This window comes from Carassius carassius, chromosome 28 (genome assembly GCF_963082965.1).
Source record: "Carassius carassius chromosome 28, fCarCar2.1, whole genome shotgun sequence".
Lineage (NCBI taxonomy): Eukaryota > Metazoa > Chordata > Actinopteri > Cypriniformes > Cyprinidae > Carassius > Carassius carassius.
This window is the reverse complement of record NC_081782.1, coordinates 1366845-1394250: the sequence shown is the minus strand read 5'-3', so window position 1 is coordinate 1394250 and position 27406 is coordinate 1366845. Positions and strand designations below refer to the sequence as shown.

At 37.1% G+C, this 27406-nt stretch overlaps 1 protein-coding gene across 4 annotated transcripts; it reads left to right on the top strand.

The window, feature by feature from the left end:
- LOC132107665 (protein FAM131A-like) lies at positions 1 to 27347 on the top strand. 4 transcript variants are annotated; one of them, XM_059513783.1, is made up of 6 exons: positions 2780 to 2894; positions 7052 to 7185; positions 18481 to 18574; positions 19726 to 19908; positions 23490 to 23621; positions 25878 to 27347. In XM_059513783.1, the coding sequence occupies exons 1-6, from the start codon at positions 2864 to 2866 to the stop codon at positions 26393 to 26395; spliced, it is 1092 nt and encodes a 363-aa protein (XP_059369766.1). In that variant the 5' UTR covers positions 2780 to 2863; the 3' UTR covers positions 26396 to 27347. The 4 variants fall into 4 exon arrangements, with proteins under 4 accessions (XP_059369765.1, XP_059369766.1, XP_059369768.1 ...); XM_059513782.1 differs by lacking the exons at positions 2780 to 2894; positions 7052 to 7185 and adding an exon at positions 1 to 225; XM_059513785.1 differs by lacking the exon at positions 7052 to 7185 and having other exon boundaries at positions 2783 to 2894.
- Positions 27348 to 27406: the final 59 nt, after the last annotated feature.

Sequence of the window (27406 nt, the reverse complement as noted above, 5' to 3'; positions counted from 1 at the left end):
ACGCGTTCCATCAAGATGCTGTGGGCGGGGTCAGCGCAGGATCTGTCCAATCATAGCTCATTGCGCATCCCGCGGCTCGCTTATAAAGCTGGTTTCCGCATGTGTTTCTCAGCCTCCAGTGCCTCCAGCTCACCGCGGACCGGATCCGGTGTGTGTTTGAACGGAACCGAGCCGCGGGAGACGCCAATGAGAGGAGAGAAGCGCTGTCCATCCACCCCTCTAGAAGTGAGATTCTCTCTCTCTCTCTCTCTATAGGCTATATATATATATATATATATATATATATATATATATATTATATACCAGATATGTTATGATTGAACTAAACGGTGTTTCAGTGTGATGTCAGATTCTTTGGTGATTCTCTTAGTCGCGGTCAAGGACGATCAGCCTGTAGCTATTTGTTCTGAAAACAGCTGGTTTAGGCTGTTAATGTGTGGAGAACAGCTGCTCTGTATACACATCTGCATAACAGCTATATAATATGTAGCTATATATCGGAGCTATATATTTGTAGCTATATTTAATATGAAGCTATATTTAGTAGAACAGATGTTCAGTGGCTTATGTGACCCAAAACCAGTTATAATGGTAAATTATTTCAATATCTGAAAGCTGAATAAATGATCTCTCCATTGATGTGTGGTTTGTTAGGAGGACAATATATGTCTGAGATACAACTATTTGAAAATCTGGAATCTGAGGGAGCAAAAAAATCTAAATATTGAGAAAATCATCTTTAAAGTTGTTCAAATTAATTCTTAGCAATGCATATTATTAATCTAAAATTAAGTTTTGATATATCTACAGTAGGAAATTTACAAAATATCTTTATGGAACAAGATCTTTACCTAATATCCTAATGCTTTTTGACATAAAAGAAGAAAAATAATAATAATTTTGACCTATATGGTTGGCAGTTTAGTCCGTTTTCTAGAAAAGGAGTCTGTGCCTGTAAAGAACAGCAGGTTTTTGTCTGTATGTGTCTGGGAAAACCCACAGTTTAGTCTTTATATGTTTGAGAGAGCATCAGGTTGGCTGCTTAAGAACTGTTGAACTAGTTGGTTTTGTTGATATGTGTCTGTTAGAAAGGCAGTTTAGCAAACAAGTCTATATAGTCCACACATCTGGGAGAAAAGCTGGTTTTGTTCATATTTTGGGGAAACGCTGGTTTAATCTGTTGTATTTGGGAAAACCTTTGTATATGTCTGGGAGTGTCATTTTAAGTTAGTTTAGTCCATATGTGTCTGGAAGAAAGGCAGTATTAGATTAGATTAAACTTTATTGTCATTGCACATGTAAGGTACAAAGCAACGATATGCAGTTAACATCTATCCAGAAGTGCAATAAGCAGTGAGTACAGGATACACACACAGTGTTTACAATATGTTTCAAAATGTACAATAAATGTAAAGATAAGGCAGTACTATGGACATAATTTTCCTGAGTCTGCTGGTCCTTGTCAGGAGACTCCTGAATCAACTCCTGGAGGGCAGGAGGTTAAACAGTCTATGGTCAGGGTGAGAGGAGTCCTTAAGAATGCCGCAAACTCGTCATAGACCATGTTTTCTCTGGATGTCATCAATAGTGTTGTCTCTGAGGCCAATCACCATTGTGTCATCTGCAAACTTAATGATGTAGATGAATCCATGCACAGGCCTGCAGTAGTGGGTGTAGATGGAGAAGAGGAATGGGCTCAGCACATAGCCCTGTGGTACACCAGTGTTGAGTGTGATGGTGGTGCTGCAGGTGTGGCCCGACCTAACATGCTGAGGTCTGCTGGTCAGAAATGTTGGTCATGTATAAATGTCACCAACAACAGTTTATTGTAGTCTTTGCATTTGGGAGAAAAACTGTTCATATTTATTTGGAAGAACCACGATTTAGACTGTTTGCATTTGGAGAAAAGGTGGTTTAGTCTGTATAACTGTGGCGAACAGTTATTTTGAGTGTGTTTGCAGAAATGCAGTATAGTCCATATATGCGGAACACAACATTGTAAACCATATGCATCTGAAAGAATCCAATTGTTTAGTCTGTAAATGTTTAAAAGCATCAGTTTTCTTGTTTTTAACTGGAAAATAGTTGTTTTAGTCCATATTTGAATGGAAGAAAGCCGTTTTAGTCCATATATTTGGACTGAACAATATTTTGTGCATTTGTGTTTGATAAACCGTAGTTTAGTCCATGTACGTGTGGAACACAACAACTAAAACCCTTTGCATTTGGTAGAAAAGCTGGTTTTGTTCATATGTATCTAAAATAACCAGTTGAATTCATCTGCATTCTGAGAAATACTGGTTTAGTGTCTATTTGTGGTGAACAACTTTTTAGTGTGTTTGCAGAAATGTAGTCCATATATGTGTGGAGAACAACAGTTTAAGCCATTTGCATCTGGAAGAACTGATGCTTTATAGACTCTAAACCATAATTTTAATTAGCTTTTAAAAGAAAAACAGTTGGTTTAGTCCATATATGTGTGGAAAACATCAGTTAAAGCGCCTTTCATTTGGGAGAAACGCTGGTTTAGTCTGCATATTTGAGGCGAACAGATGTTTTTAGTGTGTTTGTGTTTGCAGAAATGCAATATGGAAATGCACAACAGTTTAAACCATTTGCACCTGGGAGAATCGCCGGTTTAGTCTGTGTGTGTGTGTGTGTGTGTTTGGGAGAAAAGCATCCGGCCGGTTTTTCTTCAGCGCAGGACTGGAATTGTCAGACTAGCGCACACTGATTGTTTGTGAGAGCAGCAAGAGAGGAATAGAGATGGAGAGAAGCCTACGCAAGCGCTTCTGCTGTCTCTTAGCATGCATGCGGCTCAAATCAGTTCACAGTTCGCGTTTGGTCGCCTAATTACCTAATTATGGGCTGCGCCGCGTCCAGAACACCAGTAGGTGAGAATCGCACGCTCTGTTCTCCTCCGAGCATGAAAAACAACTGGCATTAGAGCGTTGTATGTGAAACCCGAGTCCGACTGCAGCCCACACACACCTCTTAGAGAGAGAGAGAGAGATGTGCACAAGCTGCAGGCTTTCTCTCGCTGGCGAGTGCATGCATGCGTTGGTTTTCAGCGATCATGGCAGATTTGCACGCTTCAGAGACACTGATAGGACATTCTGCATGCATCTGCATTAACCAACAGCGCTCCCTCATCACACGCTTCATCCTCGGCTCGGGTTGCGTTCTGCGCTGGAGGCGATGCTAAATGTACAGTGTGCAGTAGTGTTGGGCGATACTCCAACACTAGTCATATCATCGTATATCGTCAGCTTGTGAGATCGCTGATGCACAATCATCCTGCGAATTCAATTATTTATTTAGTTGTATAGCGGCGAGAGTGAAACCACTCCATGGTATACGGCTAAAAACAGCCTAATGTTAGTGTAATCTACACTACACATTATATCTTTAGTAGTGCGGTCAAACGATTAATCGCGATTAATTGCGGTTAATCGCATCTAAAATATAAGTCTTTGTTTACATTATACATGTATGTGTATTGTGTATATTTATTATGCATATATAAATACACACACATATTTAAGAAAAATGTATTTATATATTAAATTTTTATATATCATATAAATTATATAAATGTAAATATTTTTAAAATATATAATGTGTGTATATAAAATACTTGTAAACATACATGTATAATGTCAACAAAGACTTATTACATAATGGTAAATGAATCACGATTAATCACATCCAAAATGTTTTAAGTATAAATGTTTAGCAATTAACATTAACACTAATAAATGATTTAGAAGTTTTTTCTTTATTATTGTGAAGTAATGTTAAAGAACATTATTTTAAAGTTTTACCAAAAAATGTAATGCATAATTTCCAACCAAGCAGTTATTTGTCAAATTATAATAATTGAGAAAATATATTAGTCTAATCGTGTGTGTTTAAAATGCATGCAATGCTCCGTATTAAATTGGCCTCCTATTTTATTCCAAAATTGTTGAAAATTGCATTGCAATTAAATGTTATATGTACGTTTGAAAAATGAGGTTTCTGAGAATTCAAACCGTTTTTAAGTATTTTTCTCAAAGGGAGCAAGGCCAGGTGTCCATATAAACACCCATACACTTCCATCATGAAGAATGTCCATGTTTTTCCTCAGTTTCTGTACATGAAGTGAAGACGGAAAAAAATAAATCCATTGCCTTTCCACTCTGAGAGTCACGAACAAATGGCCTCAGATTTATTTTCACCATGCACACAAATCATGTGTTAATCTGGTGCTGTAATTATTAATGAGGTATCATCAGGATACCGGAGCGTGAGCCTTGTCCTGTTAATTGCTGATAAATGAGCCAGTTAAGGTTTGGCTTCAGACGGGAACGAGAACTGATCACGTTTCACAACATTTACAGGGTTGTCAATTGGCATTGATGGTGTAATGTGAAACACCTTCAAAATCCATGGAATCTTTTTTGGGTTCTTTAAAATGGAAAATGTTCTCTAGATGGTTAAAATGTTTTTCATACTGAGGAACAAGCATAACATCACTGAAAGGTACTTTGGAGAACCAACATTTAAAAAATTGTTTTTATTGCATAACTTTACAAACCCCAATATGATTATAGTAGGTCAGATTTGTTTCCTTGTTTGTTCCATAAACGTGGCAAAAAGGAGGAGTGGAATATGTTTTTTAAGTCTAAAGATACTTACAAATGATATATATATATAAAAAAAAATATATATAAATATATATATATATAATATTTTTTTGTCAATACAAAAAGCTGCATTTCACATTAAATTCTTTAGTGAAAATTGTTACATTTTTTTAAATTATAATTATATATATTTACATATTTAATTTAATATTTTAATATCTTAATATTTTAATCAATATAATATGGCACAATATAATTCATATTGTAATATTAATTACATTTTTACATAATGCACAATATATATATATATATATATATATATATATATATATATATATATATATATATATATTGCTGATATACTTAATATTTATTTTTATAATATCCCATTGCAATCAGATAGCTTGATTTTTTTTTTTTTTTTTTATGAACTGATTTAAAAAAAGAATTTAAAAAATCTGATTCAGACACACATTTATGATAATTAGAATTTTTATTTTGATTAGTTTTACAAAATTAGTTTTACAAAAGATGTAAATAAACTAAATGTGTAAATATTGTAATATTTGAATTAATGTAATATTAGTATTGTATATAAAATAAATATTCACATATAATAAATAATAGAATTCTATATTTATATTGTTGATGTATATTTAATGTTATTTATACAATGTCCAATAGCAATCAAATATTTTCGAAATAACATTAATCTTTAAAAAAACTTTAATACTAATTTTATTTTAATGTTTTTACAATAAATATATAGTTTATGATGACATGTAAATAAAAAAATGATTTACTAAAAACTATAATGCTATTAATAATATATATTAATTCATATATTCTCGTATTAATTTAATTGTTTTGCCAGTCATCCGTAAAGAATTACAGTACACTTACAATAAATGTTCTTTATTGGCATCAATGGTTTCTTGAGGAACCTTTCATTTCACAAGATGTTATTTTTTATTATTATAAATATATATATTATAACAGGTTGGTTTTTCTCTCCTTGTCTTTTTTTTTTTCTTAAATTGACTTCTCAAAGCATAAGCGTGTCAAGCTGAGATTACATCAGATCTGACCATGCTTTATAACTTCTGCTGAGGTCAGGGGATGTTTTCGGGACAGTTTCAGGACAAGGATGCAGAGTCGAGCGCTTCGCTGAGCTCCTCTCTATCGATCAGATGGACTGGATTGGAGTATTTACTGCTGAAGACCTCTGTGCTGTGTTTGATTTGTTTGTGGGTCACTCAGCTAGAACTAAACGCTCCTGTTGATTTCCCGCAGAGGAGTCCCGCTGCTGTTATTGTAGATCATATCAGCCTCAATGTTATCAGAAACAGGTTTGTGATCTCGCTCTCATTTCAGAGAGACATCGTGAGAGTTTTAGAGTCGATCTCATGAAAACACACTCAGGTCACATTTCAAGACATTTGTGTAAACAATTGCATTTGATATTGTGATATTTTTCACATTATGAAGTGATGTCTTCGGTGAAGTTGTGCTGGTTAAGCCTCGATCCGTGTGCCGAGTCGATCAGGATTAGGCGTCAGGAAAGCCTGGTGCATGAAGTGAAAGAAAAGACAAATTTTTCATCCAAATAAACTGATGCACTATTGACTGATGCATCGGATGCATCAAGCCAGTCCGTCAGTTTAGAGTTTTCTAGATCATTTCTGCATGTTTGTGTGTAATAGACATTCAGAGAAAGCACAGCACTGGCCGTGTAGGTTGTATAAATGTTGCATCTTGACTGCATGTTGATGCACGAGAGCTTTAGAGAAGCATTAGAGAGACCAGATGACCCTGATTCTTATTGAATAAATTGGAATAAATTCAACCTAAATTGCACTGAAAGAATATATATATATATATATATATATATATATATGTACATAAATAAAATTTGAGCAATGTAGTATTAATATTGTAAGTAGTAAAATTCATTATTCATAATGCACATTTTATATTTTGTAATTTAATATTGTAATTTAATTATATGGTAATATTTTTAAATAATAATTCATATTCCTTTTTATTTATACAATAGACCAGTAGCAATCAGATATGTTATGGACCAAAATACTATTTTTACAATAAATATGTGCAATAAATGCGGATTTGTATTGTGTATATTTGTGTTATAGGAGAATGCTCAGTTTTGTTTTTATCTTAATTAAAACTATTTTTTTTAAAAATGAAAACATCTGGTCACCCTATTTATATAAATCCATTAACTTTTTTCTAAATTAATGATTTAAATTAAATAATTTCTTAATATATGTAATGTATATATAATATATTCTAAGATCTCTGTATATAATAGCGGTCAGATGTATGGCTGTCCTGCAGCAGGGTTTGGTCTCCAGGGCAGCGGGTGGCAGTAGTGAGTCGCTCATCCTCTCTTCCCCAAACAGTGGCAGGTGACAGGTTGCGTGTGGACTGGAGCCCGAGGAGTTCCTGCTCTGACCTGGTGCTCTTGGGCAACACACGGACCAGTTTGGCGCACGGCCTGGGCGCAACATTTGGGCGCTCGGACCGTTTCCTCAAGGTGCCAAAGTTTCCTCTCAATCTGTTCCATGTCCATTTTTACTTCACAACGTTCCCTTCCTCTCCTCTCACAGCGTTTCTGCCTCCCCCTAAAAAAAACTCTTAAAGGGACAGTTCACACAAAATTAAACATTGGCTATTAATTTTGTCACTCTCTGGTATGGCTAGGTGATTATAATCGCTATTGTATCCGTCAGTATCGATCATTATCACGATAAATGTCAAATCTTTATTTCTTTCAAGTTTAAAGCCAGACCATTATTTTTCCTGAACAAAATAAATAATAGAAAAATGTATTTCTTAGTTTCTGCTTGTAATATTGTTTCAAATCAAGAAACGGGTTTGCGTTGCTTGATAAAATTAATAATTAGTGCTGTCAAACGATTAATCATGATTAATCCCATCCAAAATAAGTTTTCGTTTAGACAGTATATTTGTGTACTGTTTATCTATTATGAATATAGAAATACAGACACATACAGTATATATTTTGAAAATATTAACATATATATATATATATATATATATATATGTATATATTTATATTCACATTATTTATATTAAATATATAAATAAATGTCATGTATAAACAATATATTTTTCTGAAATATATACATGCATGTGTGTGTATTTATAGGCCACATAATAAATATATGCAGTACACACATATATTTTGTAAACAATCTTTTATTTTGGATTTGATTAATCGTGATCTTAAGGAAATATTTCAAAGTCAAATCATACATTTCAAAATAAGAGTCCTTGTGTATCTTGGTCTTGTTTATGATGTAAAAATATGTCATTATGCATAACCTTTTTTATTATTGGTATTTTTGTTCATACATTTCTCCTCTTTGAGCTGCTGGAAGTAGTAAAGCATAGCAATTTAAAAATAAGAGTCCTTATGTATTTTGGGCTTGTTTTTCATTTAAACGTCCATTATTATGAATAAAACCTTTTTTTAGTTTGGTTACTGTTCGTATTTTAGTTCCCAGTTTGATCGAGCAGTCAGAACTAGCAAAGCTTAGCCATTTCAAAATAAGAGTCTGTGTATTTTAGGCTTGTTTATTATTGAAAAAGTCCCTTAATATGCATATAGTCTTATTAGTTTGCCTATTATTTGTGTTTTGGTTCCCATATTCCTTATCAATTTGAAGGAGCAGCTTAAGCAGTAAAGCATATACATTTCAAAATAAGAGTCCTGGTATATTTTGGGCTTGTTTATTATTTAAAAGTCCCTTAATATGTATAAAATCTTTTTTCATATTGGTATTTTGGATCCCATATTTTTCATCTTTTTGAATGAGCAATCAAAAATGTCAGATAAGATACATTTCAAAATAAGAGTCCCAGTGTATTTTTGGTCTTGATCGATTAAAATTCTTTTTTCCTGGTTATTTGTATTTTTGTAAAAATCTGGCATTAAAATCACTGTAAACTCTGGGGGAAAGAAAAGAGAGATTAAAATCATTATTTAACACACAGATTTTATTAGTTTATTAATGCCTTTCTTCAGCAACACATTACCATATAAGTGAAATCAATATTGACAAATCTCTACTTCATGTGTATTTATATATGAGAACAGAAACCAATTTCATATATATATATTAGGGGTGTAACGGTTCACAAAATTCACGGTTCGGTTCGATACAATACACTGGTGTCACGGTTCGGTTCGGTACGTTTTAGATACAGCAAAAAGAAAAAATTGGCAGATAAATTTCCTTGATTTTTAAAAAATGTTTTATTTATTAAAACTAACAAAGTATGTTTTTTTTTTTTTTTACATTGAACAATGATGGAGCTATTCTTTACCCATCTTCTATGGTGTTTTCTTAGCAGCATACTGTATAAAACAAAAACAGCTCCTATAAAAAAAAATGAAAATGTTATATTAGTTATGAACAAATACAAAGATGTAACTTTTTATATGGAACTCTATAACTCTTTATATTGAGTGTGTTTTTACTCAATTGGTTCTCTATAGGGCTTATGTTTTTTGGAACAAAGCAGGAATTACGGTCTGTCTGAAATGGGCTCGTGAAGGAATATTGTAACGGGGCTCAATTACATTAAGCATGTTCTTAAAACCTACGTTTTCCACTACAGAGTCAGGCGCTCGCTCACTCAGTACGCGCTGAAGGCTTGTTGCAAAATGGCTAATGCGTTTAACAGACCAGAAATAGAAGATCCTCCAATAACCAACAGGTCTGGTGTTTTGTGTGCACTTTGGATTCCCTGTAAGCTATAATGGTGATGATAGAATGAATGGTAAATAGTAAGGTCTCATATCCGCGGCTATAACGTAAATGTAGCCTCAATCGCCGTGGTGATGTCTTTTGCCCTGTTTGAATCCGTTGGAAATGTCTAAATGCTGCGGGGATAGTTTTCATGCGTGTATATTTCTCCTTTTTTCCGTCTTTTCCCAGATACTAACACACTAAGGTGATGTCGGCGTAAATGAGTTGACATGTTTCAAGTATTCCCTGCTGGTGGGGTTTTTTTTTTTTTTTTTTGTATTCCCGCTGGTGTACCCTAGATGCAACATATCGTTGTTTTTCTTATCCACCACTCTCTTGCCATCACCATTATAGCTTACAGGGAATCCAAAGTGCACCCAAACACCAGACCTGTTGGTTATTGGAGGATCTTCTATTTAAACGGATTGGCCATTTTGCAACGAGCCTTCAGCGTGTATTACTGAGTGAGCGAGCGCCTGACTGAGTAGCCTAACATAAACATATAAGTTGGAGTTTTTTTCTTCTTCGGGGGTGTCAGGGGCGTTGCCTGTTACGTCGTTTGGGTTATTGGGCTACCTTGTTGAACGCATATCATTTATATTTCACAATTTTTTTTTATTTTCCTAATATAATTAATTAGTCCAACGAACCGTTCGGTCCATAATGCGTAGCGCGTACCGAACCGAAAGCCTCGTACCGAACGGTTCAATACGAATACGCGTATCGTTACACCCCTAATATATATATATATATGTATGTGTGTGTGTGTAAATATTAGATAAAATGCATATTGAGTTTTTAAACCAGTGAAAGAATTTGAGATACTTGATTTAATTTGGGATTATATGGGTTTGTTCTGTAATGGCATTCGGTATTAATTTTGCAAGTCTTAAAAACTCTTAAATTTGATTTTCTAAACTCTGCAGAAGCCCTGTGTTATTAGAAAGTGGGCCACGGATCCTGCTTCTTCCGTCTCGCTCCAAGGCCTGCCATTCACAAGCTATTTCTGTCATCATTATGTGGTTAGCGGTCTTCAGACGTCCTCACTTGTGGCTGCGCAGTGGCCTGAAGAAAGCAAAACGCTGTTGAGCACTTTTTCTGTCAGATCGGAACTGATTAGGAGTTTTTGACTCTGTGTTCTGAGCAGAAAATGATTTTCTCAGCTTTCCTTGGCTTGATAATGACCTAATTAACCCGATCATCCAACTCGTTAGAGGGCCAATTGCACTAGACTCGGTTCCTCGCTCTGAGTTTCATTAAATGTTCACTAGTTAGTTTTCTAATCATTCATGAGTCATATTCTGAGTATTAAGTAATTATTTCTTAATGTGGTTTTTCGAACGGAATCCATGGCATTGCTGCACTGATGTGTTTTTCCGAATCCTTTGACTTTAGGTCATTTGTGACACTGATCTGCTCGAATTATCTGGTGGAAAAAAAATCAAGTGTACGATGCAACTCGTAATACTATGAATTTCAGTTTTGGGAAATTGGAACTCATTTCAGTTAAGCTGGGAAAATATTAACTAAATCTAAATGTTACATTTGTTGCATGCGTTAATGTATACACTAATTCATATTTGTTTATTTCTGTCAGAGCTTTCTCTATTGTGTAGGCGTTGTTTTCAATGAAAGCAATTAATTTATTAAAAATTTGTTTAAAAAAATATTTATTCTATCATAATTTAAATTTATATTAATAATAAATGTAATTTTTTTTTTAATTTTTATTTTAATGTCATTCTTTATATTTCATATAGTTCAAATTTATTACACTAAGTTTCATTTATTATATATCAAGTATGCATTTATGTAATTATATATATATATATATATATATATATAAATATATATATATATATATATATATATATATATATATATAAATTTATATATATATATATACACACACACACACACAAATAAATATAAATATTTATGAATTTTATTTTTATATTAATTTTGTATTTAAATTAAGTTTTTATTTAATTACAAATGTATTAATTATGTGTATTTAGTGTTGTTTTTAGCATTTTCTTTTCTTACCATACCTACAACCCACTAGAACCACAGATCTGGGCTATTACTGGAAACTAAAACTAGAACTAAAACTACTGAAAAATGATTACTTTAAATAAACATGGAATGAAATAAAATCTTTTAAAACTTAAACTGATTTTGTTTCAGCTAGTTGCAAAGGAAATAATACCAAAATAACTCAAACTGAAATAAAAAATAATAAAAACTAGCAAAAAAAGACGCCATTGTTATAAAGAATAAATTCTACAGTACATCAAATATAAACTGTACGATGATGCTCAAACACAGGGAGATCTCAGCAGCAGCAATTGTGGGTCTCGTGAGAGAGAGACAGGTGTCATGATGGGGAATGTGTGTGTGTGTGTGTGTAATGCTGGAAAGGCTGTGTGTGTGTTAATGAGAGAGAGAGCCACAGTAACCCTGATCAAACGTGCTGCATGTGACGTCATCCAGCATCCAGCCCGCCGTAACCTTGGAGAAATCGTTCCATGGTGACTGGTTGCTATAGAAATGCTCATTTCCTTCTAAGCTCCAGTGGAATAACGAGGTGCGAGCGCGACGTGGCATGCCTCTGACGACAGACTCCATAGAGAAGCTTTTGTTCCTGTGTGGAGCGAGCGGAGAGCCGGTATCACTGCTCAGTCTGTGTGTGTGTGTGTTTGGGAATGCCGTCGATCGCTGTCTGTCGCTCTTATGATGAGATGTGTGTGTTATCCAGCCTCGCAGACAGACTGAAGGATGAGGCTCCTGTTCAAAGTGCTCATGTTTAATTACTGTCTGTTTGTTGTTGTGAAACCTGTGTGTGTGTGTGTCTGCTCAGAGGGTTGTTTTGCATGGAAATAGAGAAGTCAAGATTCAGTCTGACACTGTCCTAGAGGAGAGTAGTCTGTTGTGATTTGATGTAGTCTACTTTGATCTGTTCTATTCCGTTCCATTCTTCCTTAGTTTTATTATATTATATTCTGTTTGATTCTACTGTTCTTCTATTCTAGGAGCACTGAAATCCTTCTGTTCTATTGTGTTTTTAGTCATCTAGGCTAATCTGGTCAGTTGTTTTCTATTCCTTTCTACTGTACTCCTGTCCATCTAATCAAGGCTGACTTTTTCTGATTTACTGCACAGAATTATTGTTTGTAATTTTTATATATTACTATTATTATTATTATATATATTATCCTCTGGATTGTTTCTACTGTACTACAGTCTTCCTATTCTAGTGTCGTCTTCAAATCTATTATTTTCTGCTTTGGTTTACTTCATTGTAGTCTGCTGCTGTTTTCTACTCTGTTCATTTTCTGTTCTTCTGCACTAGAAACAGAGGTTCTTCTAATCTGTTCTATTTGATTGTATTCTGTCATATTCTACTCTATTCTCGTCATTTGGTCTTATTTTCTGCTCTTTTAAATTTTTATCTATTCTACTCGTATAATCTCCATCTATTCTAGACTATTAATTTAGGTTCTGCTGCACTGCAGTCATTTCTATTCTATTCTATTCTATTCTATTCTATTCTATTCTATTCTATTCAGCTCTGGTTTATTTTATTCCACTCTGCTACTATTTTCTCCATATAGGCTAGATTGGCATGTTCTTTTTATGCTGCACTGTAGTTCTACATCTATTTTATTCTATTCTATACTGTTCTGTTTGTTCCACTGTTCTATTATACCTCACTGCACTCATATATTCTCACCTTCTATTCTAGACTATAATTGCCCTGTGGTAATTCTATTCTATTCCATTTTATTCAGCTCAGGTTCATTTTATTCTGCTCTACTACTATTTTCTCCATGTAGGCTAGACTGACATGCTCTTTTCTAATGTAATGACATTCTGCATTCTATTCCACTGTTCTATTATACTCCACTGTACTCATTTATTCTCAAAATTTATTTAAAACTGTTATTTTCTACTTATTTTCTTGCAGTCCATCCATCCATCATCTTCCGCTTATCCGGGGCCGGGTCGCGGGGGCAACAGTCTAAGCAGAGATGCCCAGACTTCCCTCTCCCTAGCCACTTCCTCCAGCTCTTCCGGGGGAACCCCGAGGCGTTCCCAGGCCAGCCGGGAGACATAGTCCCTCCAGCGTGTCCTAGGTCTTCCCCGGGGCCTCCTCCTGGTGGGACCTGCCTGGACCACATCCCTGGGAAGGCGTCCAGGAGGCATCCGAAATAGATTCCCGAGCAACCTCAGCTGGCTCCTCTCGATGTGGAGGAGCAGCGGCTCTACTCTGAGCTCCTCCCGAGTGAACGAGCTTCTCACCCTATCTCTAAGGGAGCGCCCAGCCACCCTATGGAGAAAGCTCATTTCGGCCGCCTGTATCCGGGATCTTGTCCTTTCGGTCATGACCCACAGCTCGTGACCATAGGTGAGAGTAGGAACGTAGATTGACTGGTAAATCGAGAGCTTTGCCTTACAGCTCAGCTCCTTCTTCACCACGACAGACCGGTACAGCGACCGCATTACTGCAGAAGCTGCACCGATCCGTCTGTCAATCTCCCGTTCCATCCTTCCCTCACTCACGAACAAGAGCCCACGATACCTGAACTCCTCCACTTGAGGCAGGAACTCTCCACCAACCTGGAGTGGTCAATCCACCCTTTTCCGACTGAGAACCATGGCCTCGGACTTGGAGGTGCTGATTCTCATCCCAGCCGCTTTACACTCGGCTGCAAACCGTCCCAGTGCATGCTGAAGGTCCTGGTCTGAGGAGGCCAACACGACAACATCATCCGCAAAAAGCAGCGACGAAATCGTATGGTCCCCAAACCGGACACTCTCCGGCCCTTGGCTTTGCCTAGAAATTCTGTCCATAAAAATTATGAACAGAACCGGTGACAAAGGGCAGCCCTGCCGGAGTCCAGCATGCACCGGGAACAGGTCTGACTTACTGCCGGCAATGCGAACCAAGCTCTTGCTCTGGTCGTACAAGGACCGAACAGCCCTAAGCATGGGGCCGCCGACCCCATACTCCCAGAGCACCCTCCACAGGATGCCGTGAGGAACACGGTCGAATGCCTTCTTCAAATCCACAAAATATATTTGGACTGGTTGGGCAAACTCCCATGCACCCTCCAGCACCCTGGAAAGGGTATAGAGCTGGTCCAGTGTTCCACGACCGGGACGAAAACCACACTGTTCCTCCTGAATCCGAGGTTCCACTTTCGGCCGAATGCTCCTCTCCAGTACCCTGGCATAGAAATTCCCGGGGAGGCTGAGAAGTGTGATCCCCCTATAGTTGGAACACACTCTCTGGTCCCCCTTCTTGAAAAGAGGGACCACCACCCCGGTCTGCCAGTCCAGAGGTACTGTCCTCAACCGCCATGCGACGTTGCAGAGGCGTGTCAGCCAAGACAGCCCCACAACATCCAGAGACTTGAGGTACTCAGGGCGGATCTCATCCACCCCCAATGCCCTGCCACCGAGGAGCTTTTTAACTACCTCGATGACTTCAGCCCGGGTGATGGACGAGTCCTCCTCCTTGTCCCCAGCCACTGCTTCCTCAACGGAAGACAAGTCGGTGGGATTGAGGAGATCCTCGAAGTATTCCTTCCACCACCTGACGATATCTCCAGTTGAGGTCAACAGGTGCCCATCTCCACTGTAAACAGTGTTGGTAGGGCACTGCTTCCCCATCCTGAGGCGTCGAACGGTTTGCCAGAACCTTTTCGAGGCCAACTGATAGTCTTTCTCCATGGCCTCACCGAACTCCTCCCAGGCCCAATTTTTTTTGCCTACATGACTACCCGGGCTGCAGTCTGCTTGGCCTGCCGGTACCTGTCAGCTGCCTCCGGAGTCCCACAAGCCATCCAGGCCCGATAGGACTCCTTCTTCAGCTTGACGGCATCCCTTACTTCTGGTGTCCACCAACGGGTTCGGGTTCAGGTTCACCACCGGCTCGGGTTCAGGTCAGGGGGGCCGTTCCTCCCAATCACGCCCCTCCAGGTGTCACTGTCACTGCCCACGCGGGCGTTGAAGTCCCCCAGTAGAACGATGGAGTTTCCCGTCGGAGCACTTTCCAGCACCCCTCCCAGAGACACCAAGAGGGCCGGGTAGTCCGCACTGCCATTCGGCCCGTAGGCACAAACAACACTGAGAGACCTATACCCGACTCGAAGGCGCAGGGAAGCGACCCTCTCGTTCACCGGGGTGAACTCCAACACATGGCGGCTGAGCTGGTGGGCTATAAGCAAACCCACTCCAGCCCTCCGCCTCTCACCATGGGCAACTCCAGAGTGGTAGAGAGTCCAGCCTCTCTCAAGAAGTGTGGTTCCAGAGCCCAAGCTGTGCGTGGAGGTGAGCCCGACTATCTCTAGTCGGTACCTCTCGACCTCCTGCACAAGCTCAGGCTCCTTCCCCGCCAACGAGGTGACATTCCACGTCCCTAAAGCCAGATTCCGTGTCCAGAGATCGGGTCGTCGGGGGTCTCGCCTTCGACTGTCGCCTGATCCACTATGCACCGGCCCCTTACGCTCCCTCCTGCAGGTGGTGAGCCCACAGGAGGGCGGCCCCACGTCACTCCTTTGGGCTGAGCCCGGCTGGACCCCATGGGGGGAGGCCCGGCCACCAGGCGCTCGCATACGAGCCCCAACCCCGGGCCAGGCTCCAGGGTGGGGCCCCGGCTGCGCCATGCCGGGTGACGTCTCGGTCCTTGCTGTGTTTGTTAACATAAGGGGTTTGTGAACTGTTCTTAGTCTGGCCCGTCACCAAGGACCTGTTTGCCTTGGGAGACCCTACCAGGGGCATATAGCCCCAGACAACATAGCTCCCAGGATCATTCGGGTACTCAAACCTCTCCACCACGATAAGGTGACAGTTCAAGGAGAGACTGCAGTCCTTCTATTCTATTTTATTCTATTACCTTCCACTGTTTTATTATACTCCACTGTACTCATCTATTCTCAAAATCTATTCTAAACTGTTGTTTTCTACTGCACTGCAGTCCTTCTGTTCTATTCTATTCTATTCTATTCCCTTACACTGTTTTATTATACTCCACTTTACTCATCTATTCTCAATCTATTCTAGACTGTTATTTTCTACTACACTGCAGTCCTTCTTTTCAATTCTATTCTTCCATTCAATTCTATTCTATTCCCTTCCACTGTTTTATTATACTCCACTTTACTCATCTATTGTCGAAATCTATTCTAAATGGTTATCTTCTACTGCACTGTGGTCCTTCTGTTCTATTCTTCTATTCAATTCAATTATATTCAATTCTATTCTATTCTATTATACTCAACTGTACTCATTTATTCTCAATCTATTCTAAACTGTTGTTTTCTATTGCACTGTGGTCCTTCTATTCTATTCTATTCAATTAAATTCTATTCCATTCCACTGTTCTGTTATACTCCACTGTACTCATCTATTCTCAAAATGTGTTCTAGACTGTTATTACTGCACTGCAGTCCTTCTATTGTATTCTATTCTATTCCACTCTGCAACTATTTTCTCTATATATTTCTAACTATATTTCTCCATCTAGGCTAGATTGGCATTTTCTGTTCTATTGCACAGAAGTTCTGCATTCTATTCTATTGTAGTGAGTGTCAGGGCTGTGGTCGATGTCATTGTGCTATTGAGGTCATCAGCTGTAGTTTTATTAAACGAGACGTCTGTAAAATGGCAAAGCTCCTGTAACAGAGTCCTGCTGTACGAAGCTCATTGAATTTACGCCGTTCTCCTGGGCTTGAGCTCTTAAGGGACTGAATCTCAGTGTTCAGTAGGGCAGTAGGTGACGCGCTCTGTGTGTGTGTAGACTGCAATGCTATTGTTATTTCCTCCAGCTCATGTAGGGAATTATCAGCGTGCATGTCAAGAGCTCTAGGGGACGGCGCACGAATGCTTTTTAATTCAATACCTATCTGTTGTTATTCTGCCGTCCGCTCCACTAACTGTTCCATGACGCGTCAGCTAATGCATTTACCCTCGTGAGTAAACTCATACATACTGAGGAGGTTTCATACACACCAGGTGCACATCGCATGCCTCCCCTGTGGTTATTAAAGACACAGAAACACAAGTGACCTTACATACACACGCACACACTCTAACCTCATGCACGATGTACTGATGAGACACGAAGGTCTTAGAATCCAGCTTTGCTCTTGAGGGATTGTCACTTCTAGGCCAAGATTTTGCTGAAATATCAACAACCTGTTACTAGTTCTCAGTATAAGAGGTTTCACATTACTAAGCCTTGAAGTTGAGTGTGTAAGTGCAGCGCCGTTTATGGTTTCTCAAACCATGTGTGGTGAGGATGTGAATGTGATGTTGCTTTAAATGATCAGATGCATCTGCTGGACCAGAAAACAGCAGAAACCATCCCACAGACGCACACTGAAGGAGAAACCAGAGCCATATTTACAGACCAGAAGATCACTGAGACTTGAGGGTTATTACAGTTAACTAAAACCATCTAACATTTTTGTTAATTGAAATGAAATCAAATAAATTTGAACTGTGATTAAATGAAGTATTTCAGCTAGTTTACAAAGCTAAATCTGTTTAACTTGATGTGCTAAATTAACTAAAACTATAATAAAAATATAAATAAAAGCAAAAAGACACGACAAAATTACTAAAATTTAAGAAATAAAACAATCATAGTATCTCATTGAAATATCACCGATTTCAAAACTATTTTGCTGTGTACATACAAAATGTATCTTTTATTAATTAAGCTGAATTTCATTAAATATTTGTATTTATTATAATTGTATTTATTTTGTTGAATCTGCCATGTGAAGCTGATACAACAAACCAACTAAAACTGAATTGCATATACATTTATGCATTTTTGCAGGGGCTTTTATCCAAGAGAATGCATCAACAATATTAATAATATTACATGCCAGAATTATTAGACAGATAGATTAGGAAGCAAACCAGAGAAGAAAATAAATGCAGAAAGGAAAAACTGTTTTTGTTAATGAAATGAAGCCATTTGAAGTTAACCTCCTCTTTAAAGCTTTTTCTCTTTAAAGTGTTTTATCTTCTCCTCTCAGGTAAATGTTGAGGACGGCAGCGACATGTTACCTAAATCCAGACGAGCTCTCACCATTCAAGAGATCGCAGCGCTGGCCAGATCTTCACTCCACGGTAAAGATCGCAGTCTCACTGACCTTTTGAGTAAATTGACAACAATTGGGATCCTACACCCAAACATTACTGCTTGCATATTTATTTAAATATGTGCATGTTTATTTACAGGAATATTTGCTATTAACAATGTCTTTGTTTGTAATCTGTAATCAAAATATAATTCAGTTGCACAGCCTCCAAAATGAATGCAATAACAAAGTAACTTTAATAAAACAGATATGCACTTCAGTTTTTCTGCTTCAAAATTTCATATTTGCAGTTTCTGAGTGAAAATTGTTTCGATTTAGACCTCGTGGGATACTGATTCATGTTCATGTTAACCAATAGTCACACATTTATTTAGTATATTTTAGGCTGCTGTTGTCAGTGATGCATTTATTTATTTTATTTTTTTTCAAATACAAAATAATTAATATTTAACGGTAATTTTAATGCTGGTTTAATTTCATGTTAACCAATAGTCAAATATCTAGTTTATTTTAGACCAAAAAAAGTCAATGGTACAAACACAGTATTTTAATGCTGATTAAAATAATTGTTGTTAATGTTAACCAACAGTCAAATCGTTTTTTTTTTTTTGTTTTTTTTTTAAGCTGCTGTTATACGTTACATTATTATTATATTATATGCACCTTTTTAGAATCTTATCAGTCGTTAAAATGCAGTAATGTAATGCTGATTGTTCAATAGTCAAATATCTATTTAGTTTATTTTAAGCTGCTGTTGCAGGGGATGTATTTTTTCGTAACCTTCAGTAGTTAAAATGCATTAATTTCATGCCGATTAGTTTTAATGTTAGCCAAAAGTTCCTTTCGTAGGTAATGCACCTTTTTAAAAACCTTGTCAATAGTTAACACAGTAATTTAATGCTGTAATAAAAGGTACAGCAGTGATGGCAAATAACAATATATGAACATGAAGCGTCTCCATTGAGATCACAAAACATGACCCTCACACACACACACACACACACACTGTGAATACAAGAGATCACAGCTCACTAGATCTTCACGGTAAACACACACACACACATGCTTTTATTGCACGTGACGAGTTCTGATTGACAGCGTGACCTGGATTATTCCTAATGTATTATGCAGCATTCGAGTGACTGACCCCTGTGTGTGTGTGTGTGTGTGTGTGTTCAGGTTTCTCGCAGGTGGTCAAAGATCATGTGACAAAGCCCACAGCGATGGCCCAGGGCCGCGTGGCTCACCTGATCGAGTGGAAGGGCTGGTGTAAACCTACCGACACACCCATCGCCCTCGAGTCACACCTCACATCGTACTCGCATCTGTCCGAGGGCGAGCAGGAGGCACGATTCGCTGCAGGTCAGTGACCGCTGTAGTGTAGGTATGTGAAGGTATTAAAGAGGCATTTGAATGCTTCATCCCCCACCCCTACATGTGCACACACACACACACACACACACACACACACGCACGCACGCATACACAATGCAATTACATGAGCTCATCGGAATGCACTTGTAATATTGTACGTTTTTTGGTCCAAGTGATTCATTGTTTGGCATTTGTAAATATTGTCACTTAGCCTATGTTTTTTTTATCTGTATGTTATATGTTTGTTACATGGGATTCTGTATTTGTAAACATTGTAACATTCTTTACTTGCATAATAATAAATAAATAAAAATAGTGCTGGGCAATGATTAATTGCGATTGATTGCATCCAAAATAAAAGTTTTTGTTCACATTATATATGTACGTTTATATTTATTATGTATATAATTACACGTGCATACATTAATATTTACATGTTTATATTTATATTCATATAAAGTTTATATTATATAAATATATTTATTATATAAACATAACATATTTTTTTCTTAAATATATACATGCATTTGTTTGCATTTAAATATACACCGTACACACATGAATATATTATGTGAACAAAAACTTTTATTTTGAATTCGATTAATCATAATTAATCGTTTGCATATTTTTGATGATTTCCTTCTACTAGTCAGAAACGGCATGTTGTGAAAAGCCAAACAGTCCTGTTTTGAACCGTTTTAGTTCAAATTAAAAAGTGAAAATATGTACGTGTTAATAAGGTTTGAAGATTAATATAAAGTACTTAAGTATTTGGTGGTGTTTGATAAACATCATATAAAATGCAAAAATCTAAACGGCTGTTTGAAAACCTGTAAATACTGTTTTACGTCCTTTCTTCTCAGTGCATCCCAATTTACGTACTTGCGCACTATTCCAATTTATTTAATTTTTTTTATAGAAATAGTGTGAGAAATGTTGATCACACTGAAAAATCCAAAAAAGAATAGCGCTCCTTTTTTAACTGAATAACTAAGTGTGGGATACATTTGGGATTTTTTTTTTAAAATATTTTTTATTGTTCTTTATTGCAGTTTTGCACTCATTTACATTTTAATTTATATTGCTTTTATGTTGTATTTTATTTGTTTTTTGTTATTTTTAATAACTGACCAGCAAATCAAGCTCATGAGTTTTTCCCATCCATGCCTTTTTTTTCTTTTTTCTTCTGTTTGTTTGTTTCTTTCATTTGCAGTTTTGTATCTATTGAAACTGTATTTATTTTATTGCATTTTATTTATTTTTCCTATATTAAAATGTAATGCTTCTTCAAACCTAAAGCATGGCACCAGAGTCATGCGTTTGATTTTTTTACTGAATGCATGAACGGATCAAATGAATTCCTTAAAGGTGCCTTGGATAAAAACATCTTTCAAATGTATAAACTTTATCGATGAAGGAAAAACGAGACCATAAATAATCATGTTGCATTGACCTCGTTAACAAACCACACAACACAGTCTGATTGAAGTAGAAATAACTCTTGAGAGCCTGTTCCTTTAATGAGTAATCAGATTAATGATCGAGCTCATGAGGAATCGGTTCATGTTCGCTTAACGATTCTGCGTCCTTTACAATTCTTTAAACGATTCCCATCTGACCTCTGACCTTTCCCAAGAGGCCCGTCTGTCCTCTGAAGGGTACTTTCTGTTGCTCTTGGTGTGACGAGTGACGAAGCGGTTTTCCTGCAACGACATGACGATTTATGGCCCGAACCTGAGAGGAATTCATTCACCTCTCTCTCTGTCTTTTTCATACAGTGACTAAGTATTCAAGTATTTTTGTTTCTGTGTGTGTGTGTGTGTGTGTGTGTGTGTGTGTGTGTGTGTGTGTGTGTGTGTGTGTGTGTGTGTGTGTGTGTGTGTGTGTGTGTGTGTGTGTGTGTGTGTGTGTGTGTGTGTGTGTGTGTGTGTGTGTGTGTGAGAGAGAGAGAGAGAGAGAGAGAGAGAGAGAGAGAGAGGATTGTTAACTTAAAGCTAAGGTTTGTGAATGTCCTTGTGAACGTGTGTGTACTGTCCGTCCTGCAGAAACACTCTTTCGGTGACTCTGTGGATAAAATTGAACTTTAGGAAATTTGCCAAAACTCTGTGTGTGTGTGTGTTTGCTGACCAAGCCCTCAGCTAAGGGTAAAAGATGAATGGAAGGATGAATCGATGAAGTAATGCAAGCAAAGACCAACCAATGATGGGGATCTTTATTATTTTTCTTTATTATTATCAGTTTCTCAATCAATTTGACACTTGTTTTTCCAATTAGCACTGCCATCCAAACACAAACTTATTTATCCAAACAGTTCAATTTTTTATGCAAAATGAAGCACTGTAATTTTTTTTTATACTAATGCATTTATTAAAATTAAATATTAACATCAAATCTAAAGCTGTGTTCTCTTGATTATAAAATGCATTCAGCTGGAAATGCACAAATATGATAATGAAAATACATGTTTTGTATTATATATTGTGGTTGTTATTTTTTTTTTAAAGTTATCAGTTTTGGGCCATATATGATATACCATGTTTATTTGATAGAATGATAAATTACAGAGTTTTGTTTCTTGCGTTTGGGCAAATGGTAACCATTTTTTTCAGATTTTTGTGCACATTGTTTTGAGAATTATTTACATGATTTGTTATTTGTATAAAATAAATGAAAACCTACAAACTGCAAAGAACGATTCGAAAGTATTCAGATCATTGAGAATTGGAGAATTGTTAAAACGATTAAGAAAAACTGTAATACTCTGGTTATTCTTGCATTTTTGCACCCAAATTGTTTAAACCCTTTTTTATTTTTTTATTTTTTTTTAATTCATTAATTGCTAATTTACACACTGGTTCATGCTCAAGATCTTTCCTTTTTCAAAGAAGTTCTGCTCAATTACTATATATATATATATATATAAATTATTTTGATTTGTTTTATTTAAATTCTTTTTAATTTAATTTAGTTTTGCCCTTACTGAGATTTTAATCACTTTGCTTTATTGTATTTAATTTCATAGTTTTTATTTGCAGTTTTATTTATTTAAAATATTATTTATTAAAACATTAATTTTTTCCCCCCATATTTTAATTGTTTATATCTCAGCTTTTACTATTTTTACTTTATTTTATTGTACATATATTGCAATTTTTCACTGTATGCAGATAAATAAAAAATAAAACCGTGTCCTGTCAATAAATTAAGACATGGAGAGAGAGCTTTAATTAGCTAATTGGTTCTCTAACCCAGTCACCACACACTGCATGTGAATGTGTCTGAACAGAACTGTGTGTGTGTGTGTGTGTGAGGTCACTTCCTGTCTCATCGAGGACACTGCTGTGATGTCCTCATCATCATTACTGCACATCTAGGTAATGCTGCATTTCAAATGACCTGTCAATCAAACATGGCCTCTGTGTGCCAGCCAATAAGAACTCAGTCATCCTGTATCCACGGCGACGCATCACACCTTCTGCTACATTTGATCAAATGACTGTAGTGTGTGATCCAGTGTAAATCTGATGTAGATATGATGTGTGAAGTATTGTTTTGTCTCTTTATATCAGGAGTGGCAGAGCAGTTTGCCATCGCGGAGGCAAAGCTTCGCGCCTGGTCTTCAGTGGATGGTGACGAGTCGAACGACGATTCTTATGATGAAGATTTTCTACCTGCAAACGAGCCTGTTACACAGAGCACAGGTACACACACACACACACACACACATTATAAAACCGATTCTTCATTTCTTTAATGATGCACCAAGTTGCTATTAATTTTCAGTATTATTCATGTTTGATTTGAATTATAGCATCTACTTTAATCATTATAAAATATAGGGTATGAAGGGGTTAAGGTCTGAAATGGTGATTTTGTCTGTTGATGCGGTTGTTGTGTGTCAGTATACTGTGCATGTGTTTTGCATTTATTTAGAAATTTCCCATTCAGTTATTTATTTAAATAATATTATTTATTTCATATGTTATAATAAATTACAATATAAAAGTACTAGAAATCATTGTATAAATTGATATTATAATAATTCTATGCTGTCTGTTAAATATATTTGTATTTCTATTATATAAATGCATTCATTATTTATTCATATAATTAGAGAGATTGATATAGCTGTAATTATTTTATAATTATAGATAGATATTATGTATTTATTAATAAGCATGTGAAGTTAGTCATTACACATTCTTTTTCTCAAAACATTATTCTTTTGTCAGCACAGATCTAATTGCAGCTTCTCTTTATATTCGTTCTTTCTTTTATCTATTTTTCGTTTTCTCTCCCCGTCAAACTGAACGTAGAATCGCAGCTCAGACATTACTGTCCTAGTGCCCTACTTTCAATTAGAAAACATCTCTCTCTCTTTCTCTTTCTCTCTCGTTTTGCTCTCTGGTGCTATTTGATATCCCAGCATTCATTTCTACTGCAAGTTTAATGTGTTCTTCTCCGTCAGACTGTAGAGAGATAGTGGACGGAGTGAAGCTGCTCATCTCATGTACAGCTAGAGTTTGCATATATATATATATATATATATATATATATACAGTACAGACCAAAAGTTTGGAAACATTACTATTTTTAATGTTTTTGAAAGAAGTTTCTTCTGCTCATCAAGCCTGCATTTATTTGATCAAAAATACAGAAAAAACAGTAATATTGTGAAACATTATTACAACTTAAAATAATAGTTTTCTATTTGAATATACTTTTAAAAAATATTTATTTAATATTTTTAAAAAATATTTTTTTCAGACAAAGTGCATCTGTCAATTCTGTCATGAGCATACATCAGCAATTACACATGTTTAGGGGAATAGGGCATTATTAATATACCATGTAAGGTGGTATGTGCTAGAAATGGGTAAACCACTATCAGTGAGTCTGCCCATGGGGTGTCCCACATTGTCCCTCAGAAACGTACCCCTTGTCCCCCCTTGGGCTTATTAGCAGGTGGTCACCCTAGATCCTGGTCTGTCGGCGGCCTCCCTCTATGTCACCTACAGCGCCGCGTCAGGCACGATTCTGGTGTGTAAAGACACAGAAAATGCGAAGCAGCCGTCACGCTACTGACACGCAGCAGAAACGCCACGCTCACGCCACGCAGCCAGTGTGTCACCGGCCTCAGAATCAGCTGCAGGGCGGGACTTGCGCTGAACGCGGAGACTTCCACCACTTCATATGTTCGTTTGGAAACACAATATTGCATTCGGTCATTCGGTACACACGTGCACCGTACCGAAAGCCCTGTACCGAAACGGTCCGGTATGAATACACGTACCGTTACACCCCTAATATATATATATATATACATATATACATACACACACACACATACAGTAAATAACCGTTATTATTGATAATATTAATGATTAATTACGTGTATATATGTGTATGTGTGTGTGTGTTTGTGTATAATTTATAAAAAAATATATTTACAAAATGTATTTATAATTAATAAGTAAATGAATGAACAGATACATAAAAATTACACACACACGCATATATATTTTCATATTTCATATAAAATGCTTTCATAATTAAACTTTTAATTATAAAAATATATGCATATTTTGCAGATATTTTATTTTTCCTGTTGTAGTCATATATACTTTATTTATTTGTTTTTTGCTGTATTATATATTCACAGATTACACAAACATTTTATTTTAATTATAATTATAATTTTTTTTAATGAGGTTAAAACAAACAAAAAAACTATTTGCCGGTGGGTGAGGAAAAACACACTCAAAATAGATTTATCTGTCTTTATGTTGCTTCTCTACATTTACCTTTACATTTATGCATTCAGACTGACAATTTTCTCTTAATGTGTTTCCTGGGATCTAAATTAATCTTGTTTTCCAGTAAAAAATAAGTAAATATCCTTGACTTAAGTACTGATTTGTTGCAGTGATTCTAATGCACCTCTGGTCTCCTCACAGATCTGTCCTCGTACCCTCATTACCTGCGGCATCTCCTGCACACTCAGGTGTGTCGGGCTCACCTGCGGGGGCGGGGGCGTGGCCTGTGTGAGGTGGAGAGCGGTGTGGGCGGTGACCTTTCACCTCCCGTGGGGTCACCGGGGTCACCGTCGGACACGCTCTGCTCCAGCATGTGCAGTTTGGACGAGAGACACCCATTGCTTCGGGATCTCGGGAGTCACACGGACACGTCTGCCTCCGACATCACCGCCAAGATACTCAGTGCTCTTCAGGGAGGGGAGGAGCTGCTGTTAGCCCGCCTACACAGGGCGGGGCACAGACGAGGCAACTCCCCCTGCTGCTTGGAAACATTTTCCGAGACGTTCGAAGAAGAGGACATGCCTTGTAAGGAATGCAGGGGCGGAGTCTGCCTTCCGTCAGAATATTCCACACGGAGGAAGGTATCAGATGTGGCTTCGTCTGGCATCGTCTCACTCGATGAAGACGATGTGGAGGATGAAGAGCAAGAAGAACAGTGAACATTGCATGTTTCTTTCAAACTCCACCCACTTATTTGCATTCGGACTCCACCCTTCGATTTGCATTCATACTTTGCCATTGATTTGCATATGGGCTCCACCCACTTATTTGCATTCAGACTGCACCCACTGGTTTGAATTCAGGCTCCGCCCACTTAGTTGCATTCCACTCTGCCTGCTGGTTTGCATATGGGCTCCACCCACTTATTTGCATTTTGGGCGCCAGTTGCTCTTCTCTTTTGAAAAACACTGAATCTTTCATTCTCAGGCTCATGTAAAAAATGCATCTTGACAAACTAAATGGAGGAACGCAAGACTGACTTCGCCCTAATTATCATGCATGTGTCATGCAAGAGCCAGACTGAGCGTGAAGTCCTGGACGTCCAGTTGTTTCGCACTGTTTGTGGATTTGGCTGTTGTGCATTCCCGCTCCTCATGTGACGTCAGGCCCCATTGCATTCTGGGTCTTGATCACATGATGCCTGTTCCCTGGTCCCTGGTTGGCATGGCTTGCTGATTACGTCAAAAACTTACCGTCGTTTACAAAGAGACGGACGAATGCTGAATGTTTATACCATTCAATGACAAAGAATGCTTAAGAATACCGACGATCAAGTTATGCTGTTTTATTATTATTATTATTATAAATTTTGATTATATTATTAAATGGAATGTTTGTTTTTGCCTGTTTTAAAGCATTTTCGTCCTCAGACGGACACAATGAATGTTGATCCAGTGTTGGTGAATTGTAGATGTGGGTCAGTTTGAAGGACTTTGGGAGAGTTGCTCTATTTTTGTACATGTGGTTTTTGCGGTGAATTTGAAGTGAGTAACACTGTGGTTCGTTCACAAGATGCTTGTTTATTGCTTTCTTTCTCTCTTTCTGTCTCTGAATTATCACTGTGTGATATTGTCTACATCAAGAAAAAATAACACTAATGTGAAAACGAAATGAATGGCCCTTTTTCTTTCTTTGTCTCTGTGTAATGTGTTACTGTTGCTTGTCCTGGT